The sequence below is a fragment of the Suillus fuscotomentosus genome (assembly GCF_016647785.1).
Source record: "Suillus fuscotomentosus strain FC203 chromosome Unknown F5891scaffold_25, whole genome shotgun sequence".
Classification (NCBI taxonomy): Eukaryota; Fungi; Basidiomycota; class Agaricomycetes; order Boletales; family Suillaceae; genus Suillus; species Suillus fuscotomentosus.
In genome coordinates, this window is record NW_024539537.1 from 390,351 (window position 1) to 414,368 (window position 24,018).

The window sequence follows — 24,018 nt, forward strand, 5'->3', positions numbered from 1 at the left end:
CTGATGTCAGAGGACTGGTGAGGAAGTTATATCGTCTTATATACCATCACATGACAATTTATTTTCGTAGCTAAAATCACATAAGTATTACGACGTCAAGGCTCGCGAACAACGTAACGTACCCCAAAGGACTCAGATCGGTTCCCTGATGTGACGTGTCGCGAAGCAGATAGTTTGCAAGCCTTGCTGTTGCGTTTACCTCCCTCCTCCTAACAATGCCCGTTCTCAATGATACACAAACGGGTGGCGCCATCGGTGTGGTCGACGACTTGCTCACTGGTGTACCCTGTCCGAGTCATAGCCGTGATAACATCGAAAGGAAATTGGTGAGGAAAATTGATTTGCGTATGTCCGTGATATTGCTTTTGTATACCATGAACATGGTGAGTCTGAGGTTTTTGCAAAACTCTACTCGGATACTTGCCGTGCATCTTAGATCGACAGATCAAACGTTAGGTACGTTGATAATCGTCGAACTTGCATTGATCTCATGACATCCATAGCAATGCTCGGCTACAAGGTTTTGAGAAAGACCTGCACCTGCGGGGGCAACAATATGCCACGGTCTTGTCCATCCTATATGTTGGATTCCTTATCATGCAAGTGCCAGGGCGAGTTGTCTACTTTATCGAGGGACAGGTGAACGTGAATTCAATTTAGGAACATGTTTCTGCACTGGCTGGAGAGACCCGCTGTCTTCATTCCGTCTTGTATGATAGCATGGGGTGCAATATCAGTATTGACCGGTCTGTCGACGCTAATCGTTCATGAATATCGCTGCTAATTCTGTATAGGGACCACAACGAAGTACAAATTCTAGTCTCGCATCATTTTAATCTCTGATAGCCAGACCCAAGTTATACCGGAGTTTTGGTCGCACGGTTCTTTCTCGGCTTTGTCGAAGCCCCCTTCCTCCCTGGCGACCTATTTCTTATATCTGGATGGTACAAACGGGACGAGCTCGCCATGAGAACGGCTCTTCTTTTTTCTGGATTTTTATTCAGCTCTGCATTCGGATCGCTTTTTGCATCTGGTATACTTCATGGCATGCAGGGCAAACTTGGTCAAGCTGCATGGAGGCAAGCAACGATAGCCTCTGTCACTCCTAGAACTGAATGGTTTGTAGATGGTTGTTTTACATTGAAGGCGGCGTCACCATCTTTATCGCGATTTGCGCGATATTCATACTCCCTAATTTCCCGCACAACACTAGGTGGCTCACCCCAGAGGAAAGATCACTTGCCATTTCTCGCCTTCTGGAAGATGGCTATGGTAAGGCTGACGGAAGTGGGAAACAGACGACCATACAAGGACTGTGGGATGCTGTATTTGACTGGAAGGTGTGGTGGTTTTCAGTTGCGTTCATGTTCCAGTACATAGCACATTCTTTTATGGGTTACTTCCCGACGCTATGCTCAACACTGGGATACGACACGACTACAACGTTGCTACTCTGCGCTCCCCCGTGGGCGTTCGCGACTATAGTGGCATTTGCTCTTACATGGTCCGTCAACCATTTTTATCGGAAATCGCGTCTCATGGGAATCAGGTACTCTGACAAGAAGCAGAGGCGTTACAAATACTTTGCTGCCTCCAATGCACTCGGTACCCTTGCATTCATCATATCGATCTTTACGATGAACAAAGCTGCGCGCTATATTTCGTTGTAATTAAGCCCCTACTCATGAAGCATTACTTGTTGTACTCAGAGACACACAGGTTCCTGATGGCTCAGCTCATCGCTGGATATCTGGTGCTCTGGGGGTGGGTCAACAACACTTTCGCCAGAGAACCTGCGAAGCGAGCCGTTGCTATTGCTTTGATTAACACAATAGGGCAGATAGGCAATATTGTTGGACCGTCTGTAACATTATCGTCGATTTCTTGCTCTTGCTGATTATGCACAACTGCACTTCTCTAATAGGTACGCATGGCCGTCGAAATGGGGCCCAACATATCGTTATTCCTATGCCGTCAGCATCGCGGCAATTGGGGTTTCCACAACCATGTTCGGTGGGATGCATCTTTATTTGAAGCATCTGAATGAGCAGATTGAGAGGAACGAGAATGTGAAAGGTATTGAAGAGCTTCGGGGCCCGGTCGGTTTTAGATATTTGGTGTAGTTGAGGACAGATCGTTTCTGACCGCGCGTTTTTTGCTCTTTGTCCGCTGAAGCGCGAGGGGGCCTATCTTAGACATTATTTTTTGAAATGTAAAAGTGATTGGATCTAGAAGCTGGACAAGCGGATATAGTCATGCTCAAGCGCTCATGGTGTGCGTTCTAGTGAGTCCCCTGGCCTGGATGAAACATTCATCTGGAAACGTAATTAAGGGGCTTTCGGAACAGTTCCTATGAAAAGTACCACAGTAAGGGTCGGTAACCACGCACCTCATCGGCTGCAGGGGTGAACAAAATCTCGCGATCAACCGACGATCAATAGAAAGTCGTGGCAAATGTGACAGGGTTGATATAGAACACGAAGTCGCGGAGAACATCGATTGACTATGCATGTGGAATGTTGATTTATCGTGGATCTTCCGAACGCACCATCAAATACACGGGAAGTTCTAATATGCATTTCCGTTCGTAGGAGCTTGGCACCAGTGGCAGCGCTCGACTTTGGGAACATCCTGTCCTTCCATCATGTTCAGCTCATGTTAACTCATATTAATCTTGGCTATCGGTGGCAGGCTGGCAGGGGCAGTGCTGGCGTCTACAAAACAGCCTCAAGGACTTGCCCCGGGGGATCCCTTGCGCCTACCGTGGCCTGCCCACAGATGAGCGTCTTAAAGACTCCGCGAGACAAGATCTTCAATGGCATATATAAGGATATATTCGTAAAGCGATAAGGAGAGCTGTACGGTATACCGCCCACAACTCACATGAGTAGGATCCGAGCAGAGGTGACCGCACACCAGGTCAAACAAAGCCTCGTGTCACGAATCACCAACTTGCACGACATTAATTACTACTATGGTCTGCATTTTGAAAATTCCGATTACAGTAAGTTGAAAGGCTGCAATTTTTGCTCATTTAAGTCTAGTAGTATGAGTGGATTCATAACGTGGGCCCGCATACTGAGACTATGCCAATGGCAAAAGACGATCGAATTGCGAGTCTACTAGCTAACATATCGTACTAGCCGTGTCATCCAAACCTTGATCTACACCAAACCAAGTCATCATACATCTTCAATGCACGCAGAACGCATTCCACCCGGGTCGTCGGCGGGTTTTTGTAGACTCGTAACCAGTCTGTACTAAGTCTAGGGTTTGTGCGGCATCCCTACAAAACGAATTGAGACAGGTCGAAACAAGGGTGTGATTCGCTTACGGTTCGGGCACGCAATTGAAAACGTGGAGCGTAAGGAGTCCATTGAAAACGAAGGCCGAACAACCTGTGGCTGTTATGACTTGGACCGGGACATTTCCAGAGCAGAAGCAAGCGATAAAGAGAGCTACACCAAAGAAAATCTCATGCATCATCGACAGGAACACTTCTGCTAACTCACTTACACACAAACAAACAGCAAGCGGCGACTGCCAGACAAATTGAGGGGTGTGCCAACCACAACAACAGGCAGATAATTTGGCATCGTGACATGTCCTGCAGCAAGCGTCAAACCATGCAACACCCCAAATAAAGAGAGCTCACTCTGAGGTGTTCCATGTCTTTATGAACAGTGCTAGTTTGATAGATGACCACGACCGCAGCTCCCGATATTACACTGAGCAATGCAGCACTAAATGCAATCATGGCGAAGACATAGGAGGCTGCAGTGTCAAGAACCATCAAGCTAGTTACAGGAGAGCTCGTCGTCAGGAGCAAAGCAGTAGTTGCGAGTACCAGCCCAGCCTAAATTCCAATTGTTTAATGTTAGTGACAACGACCAGATCGTATCAAACACACAGTGACGTTTGAGTTCTGGAAGCGATTGACCATCACTGAGACATGTTCTTTCCATTCTTCGTTATTTGTGTCTCTCCAGTGTTCGAGGGACGTCCGAGAGACTGCAACAACGCACATGATTTTGAACGCTGACTTCAGAATAGGATGAGTGGGAGGCGCAAAGTTTTTCAGGACTTGAGAGGCTGAGCGACTTGAAGTATCATTAGACATCGTTTCATCAATGGTAGAGCTCATAATGTGAGTGTTCAAGTTGTGGAGTTGAGACGTTATTGAATGGACGTACAGGACAACCCTTATACTTGCACATGTCCGTGGTTCCAGATTCGGGGGCAATGCTTGCAAGAATGCATCGAGAAACCGATCTGCAGGATCAGTGACCATGCTGAGTACATGACAATGTACATGAATGCTGAGCGCTGAGCTCGAATCCACCAATGAGAATCTCGCTTGAGCGCTACTTGGAAGTCTGCGATATCACCGCTTTCATATAAGAATCCACCAAAACTTCCTAAAAAAGCGATCTTGACCCAGGATCATTGTGGCGTCCTTGTCTGTCGAAATTGAGTGGCTGGACAGCAACGTTGTCCTATCCTGTGCACACTGCGAGGAATATCTATTTTACAACGTACTTGCTGTGTAGACAGTTTCGCATGGGCGATCAGGAGGTGGTGTGGCATATGGATACTAGGTTAAGGAGACATGGCAATTTCTTCGAGAAAGCGATGCTGCTACTCCACGGACCGATACGTACAACCCGAAGCATCCAAACCCTGAGTGGTCTATAACAATTATCATGCCCAGTCATCCCTGTCAGAGCCGAAGACATGCACCTATACTGGCATGATGCCTGTCAGCAACTTGTGTGGGTGAGGTTTTTTTGATCATCGACCCGCCTGTAAAGTATAATTAGACTGGCGAATCCAACAAGAGTGCTACAAAGTTACTTTTCGCCCACAACGCTGAAAACGTAGAGCGTAAGGCCTCCGTTTGAAAGGAAGGCCAAACAAGCCAAGGTGGTGATGGTGTTGACAGCACTATTGCCAGACCAAAAGCAAGCGATAAAGATAGCTGTGGACCAAAGCAAACGCCATACTCGTCAGCATATCTAAACAACATCTAGTGCCTCACTCACACACAAACAAACAGCAAGAAGCGATTGACAGACAGACTGAGGGGTATGCCAACCATAGCAGCAGCGCGATGACTTGGTGTCGTGGCATGCGCTGTGCCGTGTGTCAGATTGTGGGTCAGTCCAGACAAACAGACTCACTTTGAGGGTTTCCATGTCTTTGTGAGCGGTGCTAGTTTCATAGATAACAAGCACAGCAGATCCGGATATCACGCTGAGCAATGCGGCACCGAATGAAACCATGGCGAAGATGTACGAGATTGAGAAGTTATAAGCCATCAAATGCTCGATAGGAGGCACGGACGACAGGAATAGAGTAGCAGTTGCGAGTACGAGCCCGGCCTGAAGTCCAGTTTTTGAACACTAGCCATAAACATCGGATCATATCAAACATACAGTGATATTTGTGTTCTGAAATCGATTGACCATTATTGAGACATGGTCCTTCCATTCTTTTTTCTTTGTATCTTCCCAATGGTCGAGAGACTCCCGAGAGACCGCAATAACGCACAAGATTTTGAACGCCAGCCTCAGGATAGAATTATTGGGAGCTTGATAGCCGGTTTCAGGGGAGGAGTTTACAGGCATGGCCGTCGTCGTGGTGGGAATGACTAGAGCTGCTTTTGAAAGCTGGCATCCAGAAGAGGGCACCCATAAGACTATATATTATTAGTATAACGTTTATGCACAGTATACTATTCCACAGACCAGAAGCAAACTTTGCAAGAACGACCCGGATCAGAACACTAGATCACTGCGTGCAGAACTCGTGTTCGGAAAGATCGCGAGAATGGAATGTTGCATATTGGCATGAGGTCTGATTGCCGTGGGGAGACCTAGTTGACTCGTGAATCAAATTCTGATAATAGTTTAGGAGTTGCGCTCAAACCTACGGGCGCCGGTCTTCCTGAGCGCTTACCACCTTGCTTGCAAAGTCACAGCCGGTCAGATAGGATCGTCATCCCCGACTCCCACGAAGTGGGAGAAGGGTTTTGTCAGACGCAAACATGCTCATTTTTCTGTCAATGGACGTGTCGTGGGAATTGATTACGTACATAACTGAGACATTTACGATTCACTGTCTTTGTTCATTTATTTTCACCGCCTTCAGCCTTCTCCGTACTCTCGACCCAATATTGCCTATCGTCTTTTTTTACCTCCGGTGCCCTGTGGTGGGACTCGTACATTGTGATGTTAGCTTAGGCCTGACTGACTGTTATATCCATGAATGGGAGGACTTAGACGAGCCCATGAGAATTCGCATGGAAATTGTGAGAGTACAAGAAACGATCAAGGTATCTTAAGAAGAAAGGGAGAAAGGTTTCGGAAATGTTCGCGCGCTCGCGTGGTTTTCGCGTAGCGCCATGTGGTTTTCGTTTAGATACGCTTAGATACGCTTAGATACGCTTAGATTCGCCTAAGGCCACATGGTTTTCGCTTACCTCGCTTGAACTTCTATTTGGAAACTCGCGTGGTTTTCATGTATATTTCGAGCGGCGACTCAAACAATGTCACCCATTGGGAATGTTGCGCAACAACATTGGTAACTGTATGTGTACATGGCATTAAATAATGTGTTTGAGCAGGGGGACAACAGGATTTGAGTGTTTTGCCTACTGCAATTATTAGTAGTGACTGTATATGTACATAAATGGAACAACATATGATACAATTACATACAGGGAGATAACAAATGTGGTGACAGGAGATAAGATTCAAATAAAAAAAGGAGACAAAGACAATGTAGACTCAAAAACCAGAGAATGTGATGACAGGAAAATGGGGAAATGGGAGAACAGGAGACAGGAGATGGGAGACTGAGAGAACAGAGATGGGAGACGGGAGACGGGAGACGGGAGACGGGAGACGGGAGACAGGAGACAGGAGACGGGAGACAGGAGACAGGAGACAGGAGACAGGAGTAGGAAGTAGGGAGTAGGGAGTAGGGAGTAGGGATTAGCATGGGTATACCCCATGGTAACATTTTTTCCAATCACATATATTACCATTTGAAGGCACATGTACAACTTCAAAATTTTATACTGATCCATCACTCCTATGGTAATCAATTTGGAGGTATATTCCCAGGGGTACAGGGGTCTTCAGATCCAAACCCCTACCCCTACCCTCAAGGGTTTCCCATACCCCTGCTGATCCCTAGATGGGAAGCAGGGAAAAATGGGAAAACAAATACATTCAATGATACTGTTACATATTTTGTATTTTTATATTGGTCAAAATCCTGCTCAAAGAACATAGCACTGACTGATTGTATGTAGTACTATGTACTTTTATGTGGTGTGATAGATTGTACTTTGAGTTTTTTTGAAAAGCTGCTCATAAATATATTTCAAAATCATTCAAAATGCACAATTTATTAGGATGCAGCCTGAGGCCAGGAAGCCAAAGGAGGGCGTAGCCCTCCTTGGCTTCCTGTGACGAAGGAACAACACTCATTTTTCTCCCCTGAAGGAGCGCGTAGCGCTCCTTTGATTTGTGCCGAAGGCACAACGGGCGTGAGCTCGTCTTAAGAAGAAAGGGAGAAAGGTTTCGGAAATGTTCGCGCGCTCGCGTGGTTTGCGCTTACGCTGCGTAGATACGCTTAAAGCCACATGGCTTTCGCTTACCTCGCTTAAACCTGTTTTTGGAATCTCGCGTGGCTTTGTCACGTGTTTTCGAGCGCCGACTGAACTGCCGTTGCCCATTACAGCAGCACACTACGCAGGATTCTCCCTATTGTAATTGTTTAGGGTACATACATACAGTAAATAATAAAACTAAAATGGAACAACAAATACATGTGGTGACAGGAAATGAATGACAAAAGGTTGTGAAAAAATAAATCAAAAGGAAACATTGATAATATAGAAACTCAAATAGAAACTCAAAAACTGGAGAATGGGAGGACAGAAAATTGGGAACAGGAAACAGGGAGAATGGGAAATGGGAGAACAGGAGATGGGAGGATGGGAGGATGGAAAAATGGGATACTGGGATACTGGGAGACGGGAGACAGGAGACGGAAGACGGGAGACAGGAGATGGGAGACGGGAGACGGGAGACGGGAGACGGGAGACGGGAGACGGGAGACGGGAGACGGGAGACGGGAGACGGGAGACGGGATTAGCATGGGTATACCCTGGGGTAGTGATGTCTCAGCTCCAAGCTGCATTTTTCAGAAAATGAGCATAACATGCTGAATAAAATTCCTAAATTCATGAAGATATTTATGGACATAGATTGAGCCAAAAGCCGAGAGGCATCTAAGGGGAATTCGTACTGTGATGCATCATTGTCTTGCTATGACGAAGCTCAGCAAATGGCTTGAATTTTGAGCCATTTGCTGAGCTGCTTCATAGCAAGACAATGATGCATCACAGTACGAATTCCCCTTAGATGCCTCTCGGCTTTTGGCTCAATCTATGTCCATAAATATCTTCATGAATTTAGGAATTTTATTCAGCATGTTATGCTCATTTTCTGAAAAATGCAGCTTGGAGCTGAGACATCACTACCCCCAGGGTATCTGAGGTGACACCCTTACCCTCAGGCTTTGGGTGTGGGTTTTTGAAGGGTACCAGAGATAGATACCGTGGGTATACCCCAGGGTAACACTTTTTCCAATCACATATATATATTACCATTTGAAGGCAAATGTACAACTTCGAAATTTTATATGTATCCATCACCCCTATGGTAATCAATTTGGGGATATATTCCCAGGGGTATAAGGGTCTTCAGATACAAACCCCTACCTCTACCCTCAAGGGTTTCCCATACCCCTGCTGATCCCTAGATGGGAGACAGGAGATGGGAGGCAGGGAAAAATGGGAAAATAAATACATTCAATGATACTGTTACATATTTTGTAATTTTATGTTGTGTAGTAGATTGTATTTTACATTTGTCAACATCCTGCTCAAAGAATGTAGAACTGACTGATCTTATGTACTATGTACTTTTACATGGTGTGGTATATTTTACTTTTAGTTTTTTGTTGAAATGCTCATAAATGTATTTTCAAAATTATTCAAAATGCACAATTTATTAGGATGCAGCCTGAGGCCAGGAAGCCAAAGGAACAATGCTCATCAGGAGCCTTCAGAATTATTAGAATGAAGCTGAGGCCAGGGAGCTTAAAAAGAGCACTTCGCGCTCTTTTTTTGCAACCTGTGCCGAAGGCAGAACGGGTGTGGACTAGTCTTAAGAAGAAAGGGAGAAATGTTTGCGCGCTCGCGTGGTTTGCGCTTACACCGCGTAGATATGCTTAGATACGCTTAGATTCGCTTAAAGCCACATGGTTTTCGCTTACCTCGCTTAAAGCTCTTTTTGGAATCTCGTGTGGGCTCGCTAAAAGTAAGACTAAGACTAAGACTATAAGACTAAGATAATAAGACTAAGTAAGAAGAGTGTAAACGAACAAATTGAGTGAAATTTTTACAAGTCCGAAAACACTGCCAAACACGATATAGTGGACAGTAATCCTCACGCCTACTGCGCCGTGGGAACGCAACAGACAAACAACTCACTTTTCCTACTATATGGGAAAGGCATCGAGAATAGCAAAAGCAATAATAGAAATTTGATTACACTTTTGGTTACACAAATCATTACACGACTTGGCTGCTGCTTTTGAATAGAATTCTCGAGTTAAATTGCCTTTCCCTGCAGCCAAGTGTAATAAAGTGTGATACACTTTTGGTGGGTGTTATTTCTTATCAATGATGATAGAAATGACTTATTGATGAGTTCAGGCAAATTTTGCACTTGCTAAACAACCATTTGAATTTAACAACCATGGATGGACATATACCTATTCTGTGAGTTGCTGATATTATTGCTATGCATAAGGTGCATGATGCTAATGTCTGCACGTGCCATTTAGAAATCAAGATCAAATAACACCTGAACGCGACTGTCACTCACAACGTGAACGCGATAGACTCAATCGACTCCAGATGACATCTCCTACGAGGCGCAATCGTCGCCATGCTGCCCATGATAATCAGAATAGGCCTCCGCCTCCTGTACCCCAGCCTAATTTTGTGCCGGCTAATGAGCCCCAAGCAGGGCCTGTTCCACAACCTTTTGTGGAGCAACCTCCTCCCTACTTTCGATATCAACCGCTACCAGTCGAGCAGTATCCTGGCTTGCCACGAAATGCAATTGCGCAGGTGCAGTGTGCTCATCATCATCCTCCAGTGGATTATAACGCACGCTTGAATGAGCAAATGAATGCAGCTCATAATGATAGACGCCGTTGACGTAATATTCGTCAGCAACAGGACAGAGATGAGATAAGACAGCAGGCGCAGGCAGAACTCATGGCAGCTGGAGTGCAGCCTCCACACATACTTCCAATTCATAATCCACATGTTCAACCTGCTCCTCCTGCTCCTCCTGTGAATGGCCCTATTCATTATGAGGGTGCTGTTGGTCCTCACAACTTTGATGATCCCCTCTGCTACTTTGTGCCTAATCATGCTCCACCTATACCTGCACTACCTGGACCTGATTATCATCAGTTCAATATTCAGTTTCAAGATCATATCAATGCAGTGCAAAGAGAACATGAGCACATTAGAGATGACTTACTTCAAAGGCAAGCACAGGAGGAATTCCGTCGAAATCAAGTGCAGCTACAATTACAGCAACAAGAGGCTGAGAGGGTCCACAGACAGGCTCAATTACAGCAGGAGGAGGCTCTTCACCTGCAGCAGCAAGAAGCTGAAAGGATCCAAAGACAGGCTCTATTGCAGCAGCAGGAGGCTCTTCACCTACAGCAGCAAGAAGCCGAGAGGATTCAAAGATTAGCTCTATGGCAGCAGCAAGAGGCTCTTCACTTGCAGCAACAAGAAGTTGAGAGAATCCAGAGACAGGCTCAATTGCAGCAGCAGGAAGAGGAGCTTCACAACAGACAGAATCAGGATCGTCTTCGAGCAGCTCAACAACAAGAGGACCAGCACAATAGAGAACTGCAGGATGCTCAGCGGGTACATCAACAGGAAGAGGAGGCTCAACGCCGGCGGGAACAAAGGATTCGTGAACAGGATGAGCGTCTTGAAGAGGCTTTCCATGAATATGATGATCCAGCATCTCAGGAGCAGCATGCTGACGATGAAGAACAAATAAGAACCCAGCAGCGTGAGGCAGAGGATGACCAGCATGTCAATCAGGTGGTTCATATTCCTGATGGAGCCCGACCTTACAGTGAACCAATTGACCGCAACACTCTTGGTCCTCTTAATGTAGAGTGTCGTAACTGTCATGCCAAGCACTTTGCATCCGAAAGGCTCTCCAACTCCTCTCTACGTAATCCACACTTCGGTATGTGCTGCTTGCAGGGCCAAGTCAGCCTTCCGCCCTTACCAGAATGGCCACCTGAGCTGCTGGAGGCATATACAGACCGAAGATTTGTCTCCAAGATCAGACAGTACAACAGTTCTCTTGCATTTACATCTGTTGGTGTCGACATCGAGGACCGAGCTCTTCAAGGGTCTGGCCCTAATGCCTTTCGTATTCATGGTGCTCTTCACCATCTCATGGGCAGTCTCATGCCTCCAGAAGGTCTTCAGCCTTCTTACGCTCAACTTTATATATATGACACCGAAGAAGCCACCGATTTTCGCACCAACCGTCCTGGAAATGAAAATCTTGATCGCAACCGTCTCAGAGTCCTTCATGACATGCTGTTCAGACACCACCCTTATGCCCCCCTTTACAAGCAAGCCTATCAAGTCATGCATGAAAACCCGCCAGAGCAGCACACAGAAGTTCACATACGGATTCACTTCCAGCAGGGCACAGATGGTCGAAGGTACAACCTGCCCACTGCCAATGAAATTGCTGCAATCCTTCCTGGAGATGGATCTGAGGAGGTGACTGATGCACGTGATATCATCTTACATCTTCAAGGCGGTGGACTCCAACGTATCAGCCAGCTCAGTCATGCATATGCATGTCTCCATTATGTTCTTCTGTTTCCTAAAGGTGAAGAGGGTTGGCATCTTGACATCCCTATGAACATCAATGAGGGTGGGCGGGCCCGTGCAAAAAAAGTCACTCAGCTCCTGTATTATGCCTATCGAATACATATCCGCCCGAATCACATTGATCCCAGCAATATCTTTCGTGCTGGAAGGCTATTCCAGCAGTACGTGGTGGATGCTTGGGCATCCATCGAGCAGAGTAGACTGAACTGGGTCAGAAATAATCAAAAGCAGCTCAGGGCTGACTGCTACCGAGGGCTGACAGACAACATTCTCAATGATGGTGTGGGCAATTTGGCTCAGACAGGTCATGCCATCATCCTTCCCTCCTCTCATACTGGAGGTCCTCGGTACATGCACCAGCTGCTGCAAGACTCATTAGCAATTTGCCGTGCCTGCAAAAAGCCTGATCTCTTTCTGATCATGACTGCAAATGGGAGTTGGCCTGAGATTACTGAGAATCTCCTCCCAGGTAAGAAATTCATGTTTTTCACTGATTGTTTGTGGCTTGATCGCTGACCATTGCTTATGCAGGTCAAGCCGCTGTGGACCGTCCAGACTTAGTGGCTCACGTATTCTATCAAAAGCAGCAGGCCCTCCTGAAGAAGGTTTGCAAAGGCTACTATGGGAAGGTCGCAGGATTGGTGTACACCATCGAATATTAAAAATGTGGTCTCCCCCACATGCATCTTCTCATCTTCCTGGAACCAGATCACAAGATACGCACCGTAGAGCAGGTCAATTCCTTCATCTCCGCCCAGATCCCTGACAGAAATGTCCATCCACAACTCTATGAGGCTGTGGAAAAATATATGCTCCATGGCCCCTGCTCTCCGCAGCGTTGCTTGGAGAATGGATAGTGCAAGAAACATTATCCAAAGTCTTTCTGTGAAGAGACTGTGATGAAGGAGGATGGCTATCCCGAGTATGCCAGACCCGACAATGGTCGCACCGTCCAGAAGAATGATGTTGTCTTCACCAACAAAGATGTGGTTCCCTACCCTCCCCAACTGCTGGTGGAATTCAACTGCCACATAAATCTGGAAGTCTGCGCTTCTATCAATTCTGTCAAGTACATCCATAAGTATATCTACAAAGGAAATGACCGTGCTACTTTGGAGATGGGAGAACCGGTGGATGAGGTCAAATCATACCTTGACTCCAGGTATATTAGCTCGATTGAGGCTGCATGGCACATCTTAGAAAACGAGATGCATCTTGAGTGGCCCTCTGTTTACCGCTTGCCGGTGTAGGGATTCATTTCTGGTTGGGCTTGTAGAGGCTGTTTTTATGTTGGCACTTTTGTAGCTTACATAATCAAGCAATCTTTTCACCAGTTACCAGTATGAGTCTGAGTGCTCAGCAGTTTTCTATGATATTTCCTCTCCTCTGAGCCTTAAGCCTAGTCCAGAAACCCTTTAGGGTCGAATAGCAGCTAGGTTCTGCAAGACCCAACATATTGTTCAGACTCACCATCTGAATTGTTATACCTTCACCGGTCCACCTCCCAGATGAACATATGGTGTTCTATGACCCTGATGATGATGCCCAGGATGTTCTTGAGCACGCAGCTGCTAAAGAGACTCACCTCACTGGGTGGTTCAAAGCCAATGTCAATGCAAACTTGGTGGCAGCTGGAGCCCATGACTACCTCTATCAGGATTTCCCCTCAAAATTTGTGTGGAAGAAGACAGCATGGAAGATATGTGAACGTGGAATGGCGATTGGAAGGATGTACTCTGCCGCCCCTGGCTCTGGAGAGCGCTTCTACCTGAGATTGCTTTTGACTGTAGTAAAAGGTGAGACATCTATGACAATTTTTATCAATAAAACTCACCATATTTTATTTTTTAAGGAGCCACCTCCTATGAGCACCTACGGACATTTCAAGGGGTTGTGTGCGAGACTTTCAAGGAAGCATGTCGGCGCAGGGGTCTGCTTGAAGACGATAATGAATGGATCCAGTGTTTGCAGGATGCCTCTCATATGAGCACTGGACATGGCATGCGAAATCTCTTTTCCATCATCCTCATACACTGCAATCCTACAAGCCCTGATGACCTTTGGAACCGCTTCAAGAATCATCTGTGTGATGATTTGCGCTACCATCTCTCTCGACCACCATTCAATATACCAGACCCTGCAGAAGAAGAGGTCCACGACTATGGTCTCTATCTCATCGATGGCATCCTTCGCAAAAATGGAAAGTCTTTGCAAGCGATCCCTCAAATGCCCATGTCTCAAATGGCAGAAAGATGGGGTGTAATGGAGGGCAACCAGCTCATTTATGAGCAGCTTCAGTATGACCGGGAGCAGCTTCAGCAGATGGTAGAACCAGGAGTTAATTCTCTCAATGCTGAGCAGAGGGCGGTCTTTGATGCAGTAGTTGATGATGCAATGCAACGTAATGATCAAAGACCTGGACACGCATACTTTGTCCACAGCGCAGGCGGATGTGGAAAGACATATCTCTGCAAGCTCATCGCTTCAAAAATCCGCGCTGAAGGCAAGATCGTCCTATGTGTGGCTTCCTCTGGAATCGCCTCTCTCCTCCTGCCAGGTGGACGCACAGCTCATTCATGATTCAAAATTCCTATTCCCATTAATGAGGACAGCTCCTGCAACATCAAGAAAGGAGATGTCGTCCATGAGCTTCTCAAAGCCACCTCTCTCATCATCTGCGATGAAATCCCCATGCTTCATCATCATATTTTGGAATGCCTCGACCGCACGTTGCGTGACCTTCTGGACGTAGATGCTGATTTTGGAGGAATAACGATACTCTTTGGAGGAGACTTCAGACAGACCCTGCTGGTGGTACCTCATGGATCCAGGGAGCAGATAGTGGGTGCTACCTTTTGCAGATCTCGCATATGGCCAAAGCTTCGCATCTTCCACCTCAAGACAAATATGCGGCTTGGTCAAGATCCCGCCTCTGATGAATTTGCAAAGTGGCTCCTTGAGATTGGTGCTGGCAAGAGCACAGATAGGGATGGAACTGTGACCCTCCCAATCCAAATGCGATGTGCCAACAATGATGTCCAGTCTCTCATCAATGCCCTATACTCTCGAGTTCTGCTCCCTGGGCATCCTCCCCCAGATGATACCTTCTTCCTGGAACGTACCATCCTCTCTGCAAAGAATACAGATGTGGATGAAATCAATACAACTATTCTTGAATCATTCCCCGGAGATAAAGCAGTCTTCACCAGCGCAGACTCAGTTGCTGAGAGGGAATACGACTACATTCCCACAGAGTTCCTTCACACTCTCACCCCGTCAGGCTTCCCTTTGCACAAATTGGAGGTCAAAGCAGGTGTCCCTCTCATGCTTCTGCGCAATTTGAACCCCACTGAAGGCCTCTATAATGGAACTCGCATGATTCTCCTGTCTTGGACCACTCATGTCCTCAGGTGTCATATTCTTATAGATGGAGTTGATGCAGCCCACCAAGAGAATCAGAATACTGTCCTCATCCCCCGCATGACCCTGGATGCCACTTCTGAAGACAACCCCATTCCCCTCAAGCGTCGCCAATTCCCTGTTTGTCTCACATTTGCCATGACAATCAACAAGGCGCAAGGTCAAAGTGTCAAGTGGGTTGGCCTTAATTTGCGGACTCCTGTCTTCAGTCATGGACAGCTCTATGTGGCTTTGTCTCGCTGCACTCACCCAGACAGAGTGTATGCAATATTTCCGGAGCATGAAGAAGGCTCAAACACAACCAATGTAGTATATACAGAAGTGCTTAGAGGACTCACAGATCATATCAATGATTGATGTACTTATATATATATAGAGAACTGACTGATCTTATGTACTATGTACTTTTAGTTTTTTTGCAATGCTGCTCAGAAATGTACCTCTTCTTTGAAATCCACTATGATTGAGGTGTGATCTTATTCAAAATGCACAATTTATTAGGATGCAGCCTTCAGAAGTATTATTAGGATGAAGCTGAGGCCAGGGAGCTTAAAAAGAGCGCGAAGTGCTCTTTTTTTGCGACCTGTGCCGAAGGCAGAATGGGCGTGGACTAGTCTAAGAAGTAAAGTACGACGGTTTCGGGAGGTGTCGTGCGCTCGCGTGGCTTTCGCATAGATACGCTTAGATGCGCTTAGATTCGCTTGCATCGCTTACCTCGCTTAAACCTCTTTTTGGAAATCTCGTGTGGTTTTGTCACGTGTTCTCGAGCGCCGACTCAAATAGCGTCGCCCTTTGGGAACTTAGCACGACCTTGGTAACTGTATATATACACGGCATTAAATAATGAAAAAAGATGTGTTTGAGCAGGGTAAGGCAGATATGTGATTAGATTTGAGTTTTTTCTCTACTGTAATTGTCATGGTAGTATTTGTATACATACAGCAAATAATGGAACAACATACAATACAATTGCAGACAGAGGGAAAACAAATATGAGATAAAAGAGATTGGGAGATGAATGACAGAAGGTTATGAAAAAATAAAAATAAAAAAGGGAGAAAAAGATCACTTAGAGACTCAAAAACAGGAAACTGGGAGGACAGGAAAATGGGAATGGGAAACTGGGAGAATCAGAAAACCAGAGGATGGGAGATGGGAGGAGATGGGAGATGGGAGGAGACGGGAGACGGGAGACGGGAGATGGGAGACAGGAGACAGGAGACAGGAGACAGGAGACAGGAGACAGGAGACAGGAGACAGGAGACAGGAGACAGGAGACAGGAGACAGGAGACAGGAGACAGGAGACAGGAGACAGGAGACAGGAGACAGGAGACAGGAGACAGGAGACAGGAGACAGGAGACAGGAGACAGGAGACAGGAGACAGGAGACAGGAGACAGGAGATGGGAGATGGGAGACGGGAGACGGGATTAGCATGGGTATACCCCAGGGTAACACTTTTTCCAATCACATATATTACCATTTGAAGGCAAATGTACAACTTCAAAATTTTATACTTATCCATCCCTCCTATGGTAATCAATTTGGACATATATTCCCAGGGGTACAGGAGTCTTCAGATCCAAACCCCTACCCCTACCCTCAAGGGTTTCCCATACCCCTGCTGATCCCTAGATGGGAGGCAGGGAAAAATGGGAAAATAAATACATTCAATGATACTGTTACATATTTTGTAATTTTATGTTGTGTAGTAGATTGTATTTTTACATTGGTCAAAATCCTGCTCAAAGAACATGGCACTGACTGATCTTATGTACTATGTACTTTATGTGGTGTGATAGATTGTACTTTGAGTTTTTTTGGAAAGCTGCTCATAAATATATTTTAAAATAATTCAAAATGCACAATTTATTAGGATGCAGCCTGAGGCCAGGAAGCCAAAGGAGGGCGTAGCCCTCCTTGGCCTCCTGTGACGAAGGAACAACACTCATTTTCCTACCCTGAAGGAGCGCTACTCGCTCCTTCGATTTGTGCTGAAGGCACAACAGGCGTGAGCTCGTATAACTATGACACACCGGCGGTTTCAGAGTTTTACTTCAGGCAAGATTTTAATTGAAATGTGAATGATAAATTAGCCATTCGTACCTGTAATTTTATCACTGGGACAATGGCAAATTTTCACACATGGCAAAATGACAAAGCAAAATAACATATTTCGATACCAATTTGAACTCCATTTGAATGTATAAAATATTTGAAGTTTTCTCACTTTCAAAAATGTTAGCTCGAATGTAAGCTTTTACAATCCTATTTATACAAAGATAAATCCAAAATCTCGAAGTGTAGAAAAATGATCTGCAAAATATTATATAGTAACACGCATTTTGCCACTGTGGAAAATTTTGAATTTGCCCGACATTTAAATGGCGTGAGAAAATGAAAAATTCAAGCAATGGGGAATTGTAATGGGCATTCATTGGGCGCTCGCTGAGCATCCATTAAGTATTCGTCGCGCTGAAAGTGGGTCTATGTTTGAATATGTACAAACATACAGGTCGAAGTACAAGTAACCATACAAACTCCCGCTAACCACCTTCTTCCCGTCCCGAGACATAACTGTACGCTTTACTTTCTCCGTCGCTAGTTTCCTGCTCTTTAAGTTAGCATAGTTTATATCATCTAGCAAGATTATTTGAAGCATTGGGCAGGAAGGAGTTGGTGCTCGAACAAACACAATGGAAGTAGCGAGGAGCAAGAGAGCACTTAGGTTAATGGAAAGTGGTAGTAAGATAAATAAAATTCACTTAGCCTGTAGGAACGAATTCAATTCTTGGACGCTGATGAAATCGGGTGTGAGTAGTCACCTTTGGATTTGACCGTGTGACCTCGTGACTTCAAAGACTGTTCGTCGAAATCAAACGCGTTAATCATTGCACACATTAATCTTATCTAACTGGTCTTAGCCAAGCAGTTGATATGACAGAATCTAAATCTGTCTGCGTGGGTTCAAAACCTGCTAAAGATGAAATTGTCAAGTGATTATTAGAGTCAAAATCTGTTTCTCTTGGATAGTGCGGGTTTGAAACCTGCTGATAATAACATTTTTATTTTATGAAAATGCACCTTGACAGTCTGAAACCCATTGAATGCTGCATTTTTTCTATTAGAACATGCCTTGAATATTGAATCACAGACAGTCTCTCGGACACTGATCTTCATCAGTCTTAGTTGAGTTGTCACCAGAGTCAAAATCTGTTTCTATTGCACTGTGCAGGTTTGAAACCTGCCAATAATAACATTTTCTCATGAATAGTTTTCTCAAAAATTCATTTAAAAATGGTCTCAGCCACATCATTGCTATGATAGATTCCAAATGTGTTCTCATCAAAGTCTGCAGGTTTGAGACCTGTCAGATGACACACTTTTTTTTTTTTTTTTTTCATATTGCAACATGCTCAATTAAATATTTGCTCATGGACAGCCTCAGACTTTGATCTTCATAGGTCAAACCAATATAAGTCGTGAGTCTAAGTATCAGAGAAGTGCTCACCTCTACTAGAATTGTGGTGATACTGGAGTAAGTCCAACTATTTATCTATCTACGTAGAAATACAGAAGTATGTAGGCAGAAGTTGTGGCATGATATTAGGTCCAATGTTCTATGTAATAAGATAAGAGGTGCTGCGGACTATGGGAAAACATGTAATAACACCCGTCTATGATGTGAGTAATGTGAGAAATAACAAACTGCGCACCTAGCAGGACTAGCAGGACAGGATGAGACATGGGTAGCATGAGTGTGTGTGATATCTGATTGGCCGATGTGAAACCTGATGTCTGATGTTTGATATTTTCAAGTTTGATGCATATTGAGTTGGATATGATAGAGAGTCAGTGACTCGGACAATGTTCAACAGTTGGTGTGGATCATAAAAAAAGCTGCTGCAAGGCTAGCAGTGGAACATGGTTCCATACACCAGCTTTGAATTTTTTTTTGGTTTCTCTTCCAAGAAAGTCATGATGCCACCAGAAAATTGAGGCCTTCCAATTCATTTTAAGATTCATATGGAAATGTGAAGGTGCGATTTCATAGAATAAAAATAAAAATATTATCATTGGTAGGTTTGAAACCTGCACAGTTCAAGAGAAACAGATTTTGACTCTGGTGACAACTTGACTAAGACCGATGAGGATCAATATTTGAAATGCTGTCTATGAGCAGATATCCAAGACATGTTCTAATACAAAAAATGTGTCACTCAATGGGTTTCAAACCTGTAGACTTCAATGGAAACAGATTTTGAATCTATTGCAGCAATGACATGGCCAACATCAGTTGAGATGAGTTGTTGAGAAAATAATTCATGAGACAATGTCAAGATGTGTTTTCATAGAAAATAAATTTCATCATAGGCAGGTTTCAAACCTGCACATTTCAAGAGAAACAGATTTTGACTCTGGTGATCACTTGATAATTTTATCTTTAGCAGGTTTTGAACCCACACAGACAGATTTAGATTCTGTCATATCAACTGCTTGGCTAAGACCAGTGAAATGCACTTCCAATGGACCCATTCACAAGTGAATCCTAAAGGCAGTTCTTGCAATATCATGAAGGATCACATATGATTGGACTCAAAGAGAATGTTAGAAATTAATGTTAGAGCTGACAAAATGCAGATAAATGTACATCAAGGATCCACTTTCTGAATGGATTCATTAGGAGTGCATCTAACTGGTCTTAGCCAAGCAGTTGATGCGACAGAATCCAAATCTGTCTGTGTGGGTTCAAAACCTGCTAGGGATAAAATTGTCAAGTGATCATCAGAGTCAAAATCTGTTTCTCCTGCACTGCGCAGGTTCAAAACCAGCCAGTGATAACATTTTTATTTTATGAAATCACACCTTGACATCGACTCATGTGTACTTTCACATTGTAGCTTGCGCTCCCAAACACCCGCTTTATATGGTGTTTGTGGATGCACTGTTTTGTGTCCAAGAACATCTCTAGGCTCCATGTGATGTGGCTCCGCATCCTGAGCACAAATGCCTCAAATCATGCTTTGGGGTTGTATAGCTTTCATCCTGCTGCCACTCGGTACAAATCCATTCAGAAGTAAATTCTCAAGGTACATTTATCTGCACTAGGTCCAGATTCATGTGTAGGCTTAGTGACATGTGTGGGCCCATGATGTTTGTGATGCCTTGGTATTAATGACTGGGTCCACGAGTGACAATTAATAGTGGAAGAATCATATGGATCAGCCTAGTAAGTGAAATGTCAGAAATTGATGTCTGAGTCCAGTGTGATGAAGTGGAATTTTATGGCTAGGCTAAAGATGGTGATGTACAAATGTAAGTATCAGACCCAGACATCAAATTCTAACTCATCCAACTAGGTCCAATCCTTGCATTTGTATATCACCACCTTTGGCTCAGCCATTAGATTCCATCTCATTGCACTAGGTGAGTGCATCAATTTCTGACATCACACTTAGGCCCAACTATATAATCCTTCTATTGTTAGTTGTCACTCATGGGCCCAGTCATTAATACAAAGGCATTACAAACATCATGGGCTCACCCATGTCTCTCTTGAGTCAATTAAAGTGCTTAGTGTTAAGCAGTGATTATAGAATAGCAGAATTTAGACTTGGAGTCAGACAATCTGCAAGATGGTGATGTAAATTTGTTAAGAGATAAAGAATACTGCTATGTAAGTAATTCTAAGTGTCATTCTTTGCCAAGTAAATTGTCACCACAGCATTAAAGTCTAAGTAATTCTAAGTGTGCTCACAGGACATGGAAGCAAGTCGGAAGCAAAGCAAGTATGTAAGTAAGGATTCATGACATGAAGATACAATATGTTTGTGAGGTTGGATTAGACAATGGAATCATGTGTGACACGAACCATATGGTGGTAGTGCACTGTAGGAAGCTAAGTTGCAAAAATCAGAAACAGAGGCACACTTCTATTACATTTCCCATAGTATATAAACCCTATAACATCTCTGTATTTCCTCAGTTCAAATATCATCTTAGATTGTGCTCACTCCTGCCTCTGTTTAACTTGAGTTTCTCCTCTTGTTGTTCTCCAAAAGTCTTAGGATTGATTCCAATTGACTATACATCTCTGCCTCCACCTCTGGTGGTCCTCTGCTGTTGGTTTCTACTCCAGACTTCATCCAAGTAGCCTTAACTCTTGTTTCCAAATGTCTGCTGGAATTCTTAGTGGTTTCATGGAAAAAAAAAGTTTCATCATTGGCAGGTTTCAAACCTGCAAAGTCCAAGAGATACAGATTTTGACTCTGATAATCACTGGTGATTTCATCTTTAGCGGGTTTTGAACCCACAAATGCAGATTGGAAACAGATTTGGATTCTGTTGTAGCAACTGTCTGACTAACACCATTTGAATGCATGTTAAAAGAAGACATTCAAAAGTAAATCTGCAAGATAAGTCTACCATTCCCTGTCACTCACAATGTTTTCCCTCAGCTGAACAGATGAATTGAATACAGACTGTGATACAACACTTTCAAAGAGCGAGAGAAGAGCAACATGTAGGCAACTGCATGGGTATACCCCTAGGTATCAGCAGTCAAACCCGTACCCATACCCACAGATATACCTGTACCCCAACTGCGGGTATGGGTTTCACAACAGGTATCTGCAAAACAGACCCGGGGTATGACCCATGGAGGGTATACCTGCAAGGTATCAATGAATTATGTACCTACGAGATAACAAAAGTAGTAGTCAGTCAGTCTGCACTATTGATGCTGTCCCATCCATCATCCATAGCTTCATCATCTCCCATGACGTCTGGAAGCTTTGATACCTTAATCACGTCCTCGGACTCGATGAGGCCCAATTCACTCCATTGGCCAAGACAAAGAAGTGCACGTGATGACTGTGCCAAAAGACAACTTCTGACATGTGTCAGGATGAGGCGGCCATGACTGAATAGTCATTCAACATCCACAGATGTTGCTGTGGCAAAATATAAGCCCACAGCATGTCAAAAAAATTAGTTACATACTGGAGATGGTTAGGTAGTCCATAGCCATGCATGAAAGCCATGGGAAAGACTTCTGACACTCGAGCCACCAACCAATAGGGTCAGTGACACGTTCAACATCCATGCTGAGATATCAGTCGAGCTCAGAGCATTGACTGGCAGGTTTTGGGGGTGCGAGTGCCAGGAGATTGTCAAATATATTATCACTCTAAGAATTATTCAGTACAGATACGAAACAAAATAAAATAAAACTTGCCATCTGCGCATCATTGTTTGACTTGAAGACGTCATTCTCGTACCCAGTGTCAGAGTCATCATTGATTGATGAGTATGAATCTTCAAATTCCTTGCGGACAACTTGCTCCGCGGTTTTGATCCAGCCATCTTCCCATTGCGCAGCCTTAAAGTAGGCTAGTTTGTGCTGTGGATGTAGGACTAGAAGTATACAAATGTTAGTTGATATAAATAAGTAAAGATTCAGAACATACCCGTTGATATGTGATATGTCTGAGATCTGTCTGTGAGCTGGTAATAGTGATTGAGAGTGTTCTTGGCCAGCCGGACTGCTGAGCGAATTGAAGGAAGGTATTTCTTGTTGTAGGAGTATGATATGAGCATCCTGTTGATGTGATTCATTGCTGGAATCACTGTCGTGAGGTTGGGAGTTGCTCATCAAAGATACAAACAATGTGAGCGCAGTTGTGACACACAAGGAATGCACAGACCTCAAGTACATCATACAGCTGTTCTAGTATTACCCACTCGTGATCCTCCAACTTGAACTTCTGCAAGCCCAAGTCCCACCATTGGGTGACAGCATCTATGGCTTCTCGATGTCCAACAGCGTAACTCAGCATATCAAAGGTCGAAATCCATTGAGTCGCCACATCTCGCAGCATGAGCATTTGCAACTGTGCCAAGTCTTGCAGGATGCTGTGCCATGCTGGAAGGATGATGGTGGTCGAGTGGATGATTTTGTATGTGAGCTTTCGCAACTGGGATATGGATTAGGATCAATGGTGAGTTTTATTAGTTTGATTGAACTTACTTTGGCAAGTGCTAATTTTACTGGTCGAACATCTTTCTCTAGTGTTATTCGTTCTTCTGCATCCAACACCTCGACCTCATCAATCAATCGCTCATCGTTATCTTCCTCACACCTGATTTCCGCATCTTCCTCAATATTGGCACTCAAGTCTTGAAGCTCAAGGTCGACATCTTGTTTCTTCACATCGAACTCTCAGATCAGTGATTTTCGCCATGAGATTTACGGTGTGGAGGAAACACCTCGTGTGAGTTGCTGCTCTGCCAAATTCAGGTACCTTACTACTGAGTTCATGGATCATTGTGTCATTGTTGGACACATTATCACAAGTCACGCTCAGGATCTGCGCATGACACATTTAGCTGCAGGTATGTTTTTTTTTGGTTTAAAATTTACCTTTTCTGATACGTCAAATTTGTCTAGCATCTTTGCAAATGTCTCTGCAAGCTCTTCGCCGGTGTGGGACTGTTGTCTCATCAGTTGATAAGTATGTGCTCCCTTTATAAATTTTACCTTTGCAACTTCAATCACATCTAACAGA

General features: G+C 44.4%; 4 protein-coding genes across 4 annotated transcripts; 1 reads left to right on the forward strand and 3 right to left on the reverse strand.

Moving 5' to 3' along the window:
• Positions 1 to 215: 215 nt before the first annotated feature.
• Positions 216 to 2,123, forward strand: F5891DRAFT_1128381 (major facilitator superfamily domain-containing protein; the record flags this gene model as incomplete). The annotated part of the gene is made up of 9 exons (XM_041364271.1): positions 216 to 383; positions 437 to 456; positions 504 to 611; positions 661 to 746; positions 851 to 1,079; positions 1,127 to 1,504; positions 1,550 to 1,666; positions 1,720 to 1,860; positions 1,925 to 2,123. The coding sequence occupies 9 exons, from the start codon at positions 216 to 218 to the stop codon at positions 2,121 to 2,123; spliced, it is 1,446 nt and encodes a 481-aa protein (XP_041226390.1).
• Positions 2,124 to 3,072: 949 nt separating this feature from the next.
• Positions 3,073 to 4,040, reverse strand: F5891DRAFT_1032003 (uncharacterized protein; the record flags this gene model as incomplete). The annotated part of the gene is made up of 5 exons (XM_041361642.1): positions 3,911 to 4,040; positions 3,656 to 3,856; positions 3,517 to 3,607; positions 3,335 to 3,458; positions 3,073 to 3,286 (listed from the first exon to the last, which is right to left on the reverse strand). Coding segments are annotated over exons 1-5 (621 nt in total), but the record flags the coding sequence as incomplete, so codon positions are not given.
• Positions 4,041 to 4,557: 517 nt separating this feature from the next.
• F5891DRAFT_1032004 (uncharacterized protein) lies at positions 4,558 to 5,875 on the reverse strand. Its single transcript, XM_041361643.1, is given in 8 exon segments — positions 4,558 to 4,589; positions 4,625 to 4,757; positions 4,769 to 4,978; positions 5,043 to 5,133; positions 5,181 to 5,378; positions 5,405 to 5,407; positions 5,436 to 5,698; positions 5,748 to 5,875. The coding sequence occupies 5 exon segments, from the start codon at positions 5,625 to 5,627 to the stop codon at positions 4,851 to 4,853; spliced, it is 612 nt and encodes a 203-aa protein (XP_041226392.1). The 5' UTR covers positions 5,628 to 5,698; positions 5,748 to 5,875; the 3' UTR covers positions 4,558 to 4,589; positions 4,625 to 4,757; positions 4,769 to 4,850.
• Positions 5,876 to 22,640: 16,765 nt separating this feature from the next.
• On the reverse strand, positions 22,641 to 23,289 carry F5891DRAFT_951700 (uncharacterized protein; the record flags this gene model as incomplete). Its single annotated transcript, XM_041375064.1, has 3 exons — positions 22,641 to 22,867; positions 22,921 to 23,100; positions 23,139 to 23,289. The coding sequence occupies 3 exons, from the start codon at positions 23,287 to 23,289 to the stop codon at positions 22,641 to 22,643; spliced, it is 558 nt and encodes a 185-aa protein (XP_041226393.1).
• Between the last annotated feature and the right edge of the window lie 729 nt (positions 23,290 to 24,018).

What these genes read in the sequence shown, in the direction of transcription:
- F5891DRAFT_1032004 (XM_041361643.1), bottom strand. Translation starts at nt 5,627, where the DNA reads ATGCCTGTAAACTCCTCCCCTGAAACCGGCTATCAAGCTCCCAATAAT. An exon ending in AAGACATGGAAACCCTCAAA is followed by an intron (nt 5,134 to 5,180) that starts GTGAGTCTGTTT and finishes CACACGGCACAG; the next exon opens with CGCATGCCACGACACCAAGT. An exon ending in TTCTTGCTGTTTGTTTGTGT is followed by an intron (nt 4,979 to 5,042) that starts GTGAGTGAGGCA and finishes TTTGGTCCACAG; the next exon opens with CTATCTTTATCGCTTGCTTT.